Source organism: Engystomops pustulosus, chromosome 8 (assembly GCF_040894005.1).
Source record: "Engystomops pustulosus chromosome 8, aEngPut4.maternal, whole genome shotgun sequence".
Classification (NCBI taxonomy): Eukaryota; Metazoa; Chordata; class Amphibia; order Anura; family Leptodactylidae; genus Engystomops; species Engystomops pustulosus.
Window position 1 is genome coordinate 46,320,975 of NC_092418.1, and position 10,071 is coordinate 46,331,045.

The following is a 10,071-nucleotide window of genomic DNA, read 5'->3' on the forward strand; positions in this document are numbered from 1 at the left end:
TCCAGCCAGAGAACTGAATGGAGAAGTGAATAATTAGCAGACAATGGAGCTAGAAGGGGCTTCTGTGATGTAGACAGGAGCCCTTTAGGCTCATTTGCATAATTTAAAAAGATGGTTTACTAATAAAAAAAAAAAAATGAAAACCGTAAACAAACCAGCAAGTAACTGCTTGGTGTAGAATACTGCATCCATGTGGTAGATTTCATCTTTGTTTTCTGTCACAGTTTTCAAAGCCAAAACAAGTGCAGATTCCTCTTTCATTCACTCCACTTCAGGTTTCAGGATGCTGTTTTTGAGGTCCAAACCAGAACCTATGGTTCACCCTGTGTTCATACATTCTGGACGAATTACAATCAATGAACACCACATCTTTTGAACATTAAATGATGCAAAACTTGACACTACTGATTACAAAAGTCAATTTAACCAGAACATGTGAACACAGCCTAACAATTTTTACATATGTTGCAGAATTTACCCCAGCGGTAACCTCACAGCCATTCTGCAGGTCTTCTCCCCACTATGACACTAATTGGCAGGGTGGAACAGGGGGATGTGGTCATAATGCTAAGGAAAACTTGTATACATTGGAGTGTATAATTTGACATATTGAGCTACAGTAGTGATATAATATTCCATCTAAAACTTGTGAAACCTAAAAACTTAATAAAATGCTATTAAAAATGAAAAATATTAATTTTCTCTCGTAGTTATAGGTGATTTTTGGAACAAATATCTGGCTGTTCCCCTAGACTTTTGTGAAATCTACTGTTTGGAAACATTTTTTCCCCTAACAGTAGAGTAAGCCAAAAACAGGGGATGCAGCTGCTGCAGCAATAGGCAATGTGCATTGGGAGCTACTACAAGAAGTAGTTTCCCCAACATTATATTTCCCATAAAAAGATACTAAGTACCTGTAGACGTGCTGATACGTGTGGTACATCTGCAGAATACTACAGTAGCGGTGTAGTTTATGGGATTTATGACAATTCCATACACACAATGCAGAAAAAATGTCTGATCCACAGCTAATAAGAGACATTTCCGTTATTGCCAAGGATCATTGTTCAGAAATCAAACTTTGCAGTGCAAAAATAGAGCTCCGCTTTCTGTCAAGGCAATAAAGTCACATCAGAAACGGTTTTGGTTGGTTTCTGAGATGTGCGTAATGTCTATCCACTAGTATATCTTATAGCAACTACCCTGCAGGTACCCTAAGGGCACGTTCAGACGTTGCGTTTTGGCCTGTGTTTGAAATGCATTAAAACAGCTGAGAAAATTACTATTAATATCTGCGTTTACTAAACGGATGTTAAACGTGATGTTAACATGTGTTAACAATGAGTTACTGCATGTGTTTTGTTAATGCATATGTTAACAAAATGTAAACAGTAATGTAATTAGGCAAATCATCTCTCCTCAACTGTTGTAACGCATTTTAAACTCAATGAAAGCAGAGGCCAAAATGTAATGTGTGAACGCTCCCTCAGGGGACTTGTTCACTTTAAGCACATAAATGAATAAACATGTCACCAGGAGTGTCATTTTTAGCTGATGACAGGTTCCCATACCCTATGGCATGCTGACTTTTAAAATGCCTTAGTCAGCATACTGAATAGTTTCCATACTTTAGAAAAGTTTAATTTAAATCCCTGGCTCCCCGTCTCCTCTCCACCACACTCATGCATCTCCCTCCTCTGGCTGCTTAATGCACATGAAAGGAAGTGGGGAGGGAGCTGAATGAGTGTGGAAAAGAGGAGGCTGTAGCTCCCCACCCCAGGAACTCCTCACATGCTGCTAGCAGGGAGCCAGGTAACGTGTAATAAACTGATAAAAAGTACTGAAATGATTCATTTTTTTTTAATAAGCATAGATTAGGCCAGTGATGGCGAACCTTTTAGAGACAGAGTGCCCGAACTACAACCAAAATCCCCTTATTTACCGTTAAGTGCCAATGTGGCATTTTAAGCAGTAACTTATTGCTACCTGTTCTTCCACTTCTTTCAATTGTATGGGCCGCCTAAGGCCTCCAATACAGTAGAAAGAAGGAGGGCAAATTGAGACTTTCATTATAGTTCCTCTCCAAGTTACCTGGAACAGCAGGAAGATTTGATAGATTTGGTCCTGTTTGGTGAACGCTGTCCTGGGCTGATGTCCTGAGTGCCCACAGAAAGGGCTCTGAGTGCCACCTCTGGCACCCGTGCCATAGGTTCGCCATCACTGGATTAGGCTATTGGAACCTCTCACCAGCTAAAAATGACATTCCTGGTAACAGGTTCGCTTTAGCATCCGTGCTTTATATAGCGGAGCACTTAATTTTTCATTATGAATAGATAATAAAGTGTGATGTATTAGAGCACTGAATTACAAAATGAAATAAAGGCAGTAGATCAGTACAAAGAAATGTACACTTTTTATTAAAAAAAAAGAAAAAAAAACCCTGAAAAATCGGCAAAATATAATTTTGGAAAGTGACCAAACATGGGAAATTTTTCTTTAGAAATTGCGGACTAAATTAAATGTTTGCTCAATTATTTACAGAAGAGAAAAACCCTGACATTTGAAAAAATTTAAAATTATATATTTGTATAAAAAAAAAAAATAAAGCCCAGTGTCCTTTTACTTCTCCACGTAAGAAAAAGCTTTTACTTCTCAAACAAGCGGATCCTCCAGACGACACGTGGGGCTTCACAGTCACTGTCCGCTCAGGAAGGCCAAATGACCCTTTGTACATCTGTTGGCGTAGTGCCCCTTCTCTCCACACTGCAAATATAAAGTGATAGACATCAGTAGAGACCTGGGCTCGTTCACGTATCACCAATTTGATTCATTTGGGCCTTCGATTGATACAACATAAAATGTTCAATACAATGTTAATGCGTTTTTAAGCTGGAGAATATATTTCTGTCGACACAGACTTTAGCCAAAACTAGCGCAGGATACGACCCTATATACCTGGTTTGTATAGGTGACAATATAACAGCATCCACAAGTCTCTTACCTTGTAACAGGTAACCTGGTCGAGTGGTCTTGGCCCCCGATTTCCTACATTATTGTTCTGTGACTGCATGACCCCAATGGTTTGTGGAGATCGCTGCTGACCAAGAGGCGAACTCTGGCTTGTTAACTGTATGAGGGACGATGATCTCTGTGAGGACTGGTTGTTATTTTGCTGCTGGTATGGATGGATTTATACAAATAGATTAAAAATGTCATAGGACACACAGTGATATAGCAAAGATATATATTATTTCAGGAAATTTTTCTTTACATTAAAAGGACATTTACCACCAAGATAAAGGATTGTAAACTAAGCACACTGACATACTGGTGTATGCCCCCTCTGGCAGGATCCACTATTCTTTTAGCTTCTTGTTTTTAATTTTTTTTTTTTTTTTAAGGTTTACTATCCTTCATCCTAGTGGTATTGTATTAATGCATGGTGGGTGTTAGTGTGTACTATAAAAAACATTGTAAACTTTGGCAAGAAGAACTCTATAGACATTTTCTAGTTAACATCTCTACCATATAATGAGAAAGTGCAGAATGTTAACCACCTTTTGCTGGTTCTGGGTCTGTTGAGGTAGAGGAGGTTGTTCGGTAGCTCCCATTGGCAATTCAAAGCGTGGACTGCAAAATCAAATACATTTTATTCAACACTGCAAATTATATTGCTCAAAAATCACACAATATTACAAATTCAAGAAAACATGAAAGACTTGCACATCCAAAATTGTCTACTTTTTTGCATTTTAAATATTTTTTGTCTATTTTTGCACAGAATGATTTAAAGTAAATCTACCATCAAAGTAATAATAATAATCTTTATATTGCGCCCTCATATTCCGTAGCGCTTTACAAAGCATAGGGGATAAATACAAATAATAAAACATGACAGAGCACAAACATTCATATGGAACAAAAGGAGTGAGGAACCTGCTCACAAGAGCTTACAGTCTATGAGGAAGAGTGGGGTGACACAAGAGGTAAAAAGCTTATATTATGGTCCAGCCATTCTTCATAAGGGAATAGAACAAATTATAAATAGAAATGCTGTAGCTTGACCCAGTCATCAGCCATCATCTTATATACAAAGTCTGAGTAGAATGGGACTGCATAGAAGCCTGACCTTGGTGTCTGGTTGGTTGCTGGATAACAGATGGGAGGAGGACACAGGACGGGTTAGCAAAGACAGTTAAAACTTCATGAAGTTAACGAGTGTTATAGGCTTGCCTAAAGAGATGGGGTTTAAGAGCACATTTGAAAGTTTGGAGGTTGGGTGTTAGTCTGAGCATTGCATAGAATGGGTGCAGCTCTAAACAAGTCTTGGAGACGCGAGTGGGAGGTTCAAATTAAAGGAAACCTACCACTGCTGATGGTAGGTATTAGATGTAAACACCGGAGCTTACCTTTGCTAGTGTTTTAAACCGCTGTATCGCGGTTTAAACACATTTTGATGAACAGACCCGAGGTAGCTCAGGAACTTCGTATGGAGGCGCGAGCGCGGACGGCCTCGCGCAGCGCCGAAGCTACCTCGGGTCTGTTCATCAAAATGTGTTTAAACCGCGATATAGCGAAGGTAAGCTCCGGCACCAGCTCACCCTGAGCTGGTGCCCGGTGTTTACAGCTAATACCTACCATCAGCAGTGGTAGGTTTCCTTTAAGGTAGAGATTAATCTAAGATCACTGGCAGATCGAAGAGCATGGGTAGGACGATAGGCTGAAATGAGAGAGCAGAGGTAAAGAGGTGCAGCATTATGCAGAGCTTTGTGGATGAGGGTTACAATTTTAATTATGATTGTATTCAAAAGGAGACAGGCAGCCAGTGCAGTGACTGCCAAGAACTGGAGGCATCTGTGTAGCGTTTGGTCTGAAAAACTAGCCTGGCTGCTGCATTAAGAATAGATTGGAGAGGAGAGAGTTTGGTGACCGATTAATAGAGTTACAGTAGTCTAGGCATCAGAGGAACACTTAGCATTTAACAAGTTTCAAGTGTGAGAAATGGTAGGATTCTAGAGATGTTTCTGAAATGCATGCGGCAAGAGTGAGCAAGAGATTGAGCAACACATTCAAAGGAGTGGTCCGAGTCCAGCACAACCCCAAGACAGCGGGCCTGCTGCTTCCGGGTTATGGTGACCCCACAGACTGATGTGGAGAGGTTAGGATAGACGCTGTTAGTGGATGGTGGAAAGACAAGAAGTTCGTTCTTAGAAAGATTAGGTTTCCATGACAGAGAGTAACAGAAGATAGATGCGGATAGATCCAGAAATGGTGACACTGAAAAAGTGCGAGATTGGAAGAAAACCAAGATAGTGCAGTGTCCTTCAGGCCAATGCAGCAAAGCATCCTGAGGAAGAGCTTAAGTAAGGGCCGTTTTAGTAAAGTGCATAGAGCGGAAACCAGATTGTAGGGGGTCAAGGAGGGAGTTAGGCGAGAGAAAACGGGAAAGTTGAGAATAGACCAGGCGAGCAGAGGAGAGGTGAGGAGAGGAGCCTGGACAATTCTTCCTCTGTGACTGGCTCAAAAGGAGGAGAGTGAACAGGTTGCGGTATCAGAGGAAAGGGGGTTAATGGAGTTAGTAAATAATAATTCACGTTAGAATAGATCCAGGCACTGTGACTGTGGTAATCTTCTTATGTTTGTTAGCCATGGCCTCCTTTCTTCTAAAAATCAACTTATATAATTATGCTAATGAAACAAACTGTGTTATGCAAATAATCTATACATAGCTGTCCGCTCCAGTATAAGAATTTTCCCTGATCGTTCTTAGTCTTCAGGAACAGAGCCTTTCCTGATAATACCTGTATTCTTACAAATACAGAACACAAATCGGAAGAAATGTACTCACTGCATGAATTTACAGCTGGGGCCATCAGGACAAAATCCTACTAGATAGTTGACACAAATGACTCTACGTGTATGCCGATGCCTGCATAGAGGACCTAGAAGAAAAATATAGCTTTTGAATACAGACTGTCACATCGACATCAGACTTCCACATCAGCAATGAATCCATATACACCTTACCATGTTTACAGAAGCCTCGATCGTACCACGGACAATCTTTTATCTTTGATTCTGGGTCAATATGTAAAAACGGGCACTCCTTGTTACTGCATTCACCTAAAAACAAAGATTTCATGAAATATAACTTATTTTGTTTGTCTTGAAATAAAAATAAATGTAATTCAAAATTTATTTTGTAGGTTTATATGTATAACTTGATGGGTCAACGTCTTAAATTCGATCTAATTTACAAGGGTTTATCCAACAAAACCTAAACTGTGTAAAGCTCCTTTCATAAAGAATCAATACTGACTCCGTACAAATGCCGTAAAATATAAGTTAGGCCCCATTCACAAGGGTGAATATACATCCCCATAGACACCTATAGCGACCCGGCTGCAGTACTGTATATGGGGGAAGCGTGCAGCGCTAATTCCTATGGATAGGGAAGGGGTGAGCAGAGCTGATACCTCATCCTCTCCGGCGTACCGATGTGTGCTCACATTCATGTGAATGTGAATGTAGCCTAAGGCAGGCATGCTAATTTTTTTTTCTAGAAGTAAAGAAGCCTTTAAGGGGATATTGTCGCCTGCTATGACTCCACCAAACTAACAGAACCTTCAGGAAGTGAATGAAATGTCCTTTAAGCATTAACTCTTTTTTGTGAAATCTCACCTGTTTACAAGTCACATAAAAATTAGCAGACAAGCATTTGCCAAAGACAAGTACAGTTTAAAGGCTGCGTGTCAAAAGCGCCTATTTTCACTTCTAAAGGCCTCTAATGTCATATTAAAGATTATTTAATCTTTCAGACTGCAACAGGCTTGTAGTTCAGAGAGCTGCAAAAGCAGAGATAAAGGCAGTTAAAGATATAGGGGCAGATTTACTTACCCGGTCCTGTCACAATCCCGTGGTGCGTTCTCCGACAAGGATTCGGGTCTGATGCGATTCACTAAGGTCGTGCATCCAATTTCCTGCATGTGTTGCTTCCCCGCTGAGATCCGCCGTAGTTCACCTTCTTCCTGGTGCTTGTAAGTGCTTGATCTTACGACACAATTTTGTTTTAAAATTCCGCGGTTTGTCCGAATCAGTCGGGTTGTCTGACAGCACCCCCCCATTTCTGTCGCATGCATGCCGGTGCGGCACAATCTGATCGCGTGCGCCAAAAACCTGGGGCAATTCGGCGCAAAAAGGAAATATTCCAGAAACCCGATAGAAACCCTTAGTAAATGAGCCCCATAGACGTAAATGTGACCTGCAGATAAAGATCCAGTTCCCTCCCTTTTTTATTCCTTTATAGGTAAGTAGTCGAGATTTCTCATAAGAAGGGGAATTCTAGAAAGGACATTTCATACAGGTCAACATCTGCAAAGAGTTTGTATGTTCTCTCCACGTTTGAGTGTGTGTTTCCTCCAGTTTCCTCCCGCACTTGAAGACATACTAGTAGGTTGATTAGATTGTGAGCCCCATTGGGGACCGGGACTGATTCGGTAAGCTCTTATTATACCCTACCTGAGGGTGCTATTAGTTTAATGGAGTAAGATCTGGCGAGTTTTGCTTTAAAAATAAACACACAGATGTAAGGTCTCTGTTCCCTATACAGGGAAATTTTACAACAAAATGCTGACACAAAGATACAAAGTAACTTACCAAACTTTGAGTAGAAGTAACATTCTGGCATTTTGGTCATGTCATATTCGTGCAAGAACTCACACTGGTCACCTTTCTTACACAGCCCTCGTAACCAGTGCTTACAGACCACAGTCTTCTCCCCACTAATGTGACGAAAAGGGCACATACCCCCTAAAAACCATGATATAATGGCGAATAAATACATATACAATATAGAAAGTATTGTGGATGAGAAGAAATCAACATATAAATGCAGAGGACTATTCACCTTTGCTGCAGGCGGACTTCAAAAAGAACTCGCAAACAGCCGCCCCGGACTCTGCGGGAAGAAAGACAGTATTAACACGAGGACAAAACTGAAAAACATTTCCTTTCGTCCAGTATCCATGATCCCAAAGAAAATTACAATATTCATGAACCATTAACCAAGGCCTGAATTATACTAACGTGATAAGATATTAAGCCACATGTCTAGGGAGATGCGGTCAGGCAAATATAAAGAAGTTATGAGAAGAATCTTCAAAGCAACTTATTTTTGGGATATGTAATATGCTCTGAACAGTGGGGTGCACCTCCCACCATCACTACAACAGGGGTCTTTTCTAGAGACTCTTCTGCTCCCTTCATCTCTATAGGACTGGGGGAGATAGCGCAGTGCTGTGCTCACATAAAGCCAAATATAGCGGTGGCCTGTCTGTGTGATCGCTATACCATGAGGAACAGGACAGCGACAAGTTGTCCTTCTCTACTTCAACACAACACATTTAATAATCCTTTATCTTGAGATAAGTTATAGGGAATAGTATAAAGTTATAGGGCACCAGATGTCTACTCATCTCCTGCCTCTGGGGGGAGCTCAGATAATGGCTACACTGTTTAGTTAATAAGTCTCTTGAGTATCTCTGGAACAAAAGGCTTAGTACATTACAAGCCACAAAAGTTTCTGATGTATTGACAGACCAATAAGCACATGTCATGTACAGGCGGTCCCCTACTTAAGAACACCTGACTTACAGATGACCCCTAGTTACAAAAGGACCTCTGGATTTTGACAATTTACTATACTTTAGCTCTAGGCTACAATAATCAACTTTAACAGTTTTAAAACCCAATAGTCATAGAGACCAAAAAAAATTTCGCCTGGGGTTATAGTTATAAAATATACAGTTCCGACTTTCATACAAATTCAACTTAAGAACAAACCTGTAGAACCTATCTTGCACGTAACCTGGGGACTGCCTGTATTTACATAAGTTTCCAGTATAAACAGCACAGCATGTTATAGGTACTTGTCTGGTTAGTCACAGACTTCTGTTCCACACAGTGTAAATGTAGTCTTAGAAGGGGCACATGAAATACATTGTTGCTAAAGGAAACCCGGCAGTAGGTTTAGTGCCATCATGCAGTTGGTGTTTAGAGTCACAAACCTTGTATCCTTACACGTGTCTGTTTTCTCTTGATTCCAGGTGGTGAAGGCAGCAGGGTCAGGTGACTTGCATCCTCTTGGAAGTTGGAGCTAAGTGAAGCCAAGGTGAGTCAATGCCCATGTGCTCCACGTTCAGATGGTCTGATGCAAACGCAATGCACTGGACCCCCTGCCACCTTTACCACCTGGTATCTTGGGAATGTGGCCACTGACATGGGTGAGATGAGATCGTCTGTGACACAAATTCCATCAGCATGAAGGCTGCCAATCTGACTACTGCCAGGTCCCTCTAGAGCAGTGGTGCCAGAGATGGCATTTAGAGACCTCTCTATGGACAGGGGCGGTTTGGAGATCAAAGATTCTGGTAGCAATAAGATTGTTACTGCCTTAATTGCTGTGTTGGCACTTTGGGAAAAGCTAGTTTGTTTTGGGTCTCATTTTGAGAACTCAATCTCTAATAGGTTAGCCTTCACAGCTCTACAGCCTAATATGGCTGCTGTCATTGTGTCCCTGATGATCTGTGCTTACAACGCTACATCACCCTGTATGATCAGGAGAGGGGCTGCGGCCAGAAAAGTGCCCCCCATCACAACCCAACCTCTGGATAACTGACCACCAATAGGTGGGACAAAGCACCTGAAGCCTGACCCTGCACACTGATGAATCACATGATCCAGTAAAGCAGAGTCCTACAGCCAGGCAGATGCGCTGCTCAGGGGCCGGGAAAGCTGGGTGACAGCTGATACCAGCGAGCACTAGATCCACAGGGGCACGTGCTGCAGGAAAGTTTCATCACCCGTCATAACCCCCATCAGGCTGAGGCTGCCCCAGTACAGTGCCCCAGGATGTACCAGGCCCCATCACTCACTGTCCATGCCCGGGAAGGGCAGAGGTTGTGCCCCCAGCTGCTGCTCCACCGCCAGCTCCAGGTCGAAGCGAATATGATCCACACACGCGATGAGCTCCTGCATGGTGACCGGAGCACAGAGCCGCACACACACCGGGAA

The 10,071-nt window shown here is 41.8% G+C and overlaps 1 protein-coding gene across 2 annotated transcripts; it reads right to left on the reverse strand.

Annotated features, from left to right (window-relative positions):
• Nucleotides 1–2,423: 2,423 nt before the first annotated feature.
• On the reverse strand, nucleotides 2,424–10,067 carry CPSF4 (cleavage and polyadenylation specific factor 4). Of its 2 annotated transcripts, none has more exons than XM_072120836.1 (8): nucleotides 9,933–10,067; nucleotides 7,907–7,957; nucleotides 7,657–7,809; nucleotides 6,028–6,123; nucleotides 5,849–5,942; nucleotides 3,558–3,630; nucleotides 3,002–3,172; nucleotides 2,424–2,763 (listed from the first exon to the last, which is right to left on the reverse strand). In XM_072120836.1, the coding sequence occupies exons 1-8, from the start codon at nucleotides 10,033–10,035 to the stop codon at nucleotides 2,695–2,697; spliced, it is 810 nt and encodes a 269-aa protein (XP_071976937.1). In that variant the 5' UTR covers nucleotides 10,036–10,067; the 3' UTR covers nucleotides 2,424–2,694. The 2 variants fall into 2 exon arrangements, with proteins under 2 accessions (XP_071976937.1, XP_071976936.1); XM_072120835.1 differs by having other exon boundaries at nucleotides 3,002–3,175.
• Between the last annotated feature and the right edge of the window lie 4 nt (nucleotides 10,068–10,071).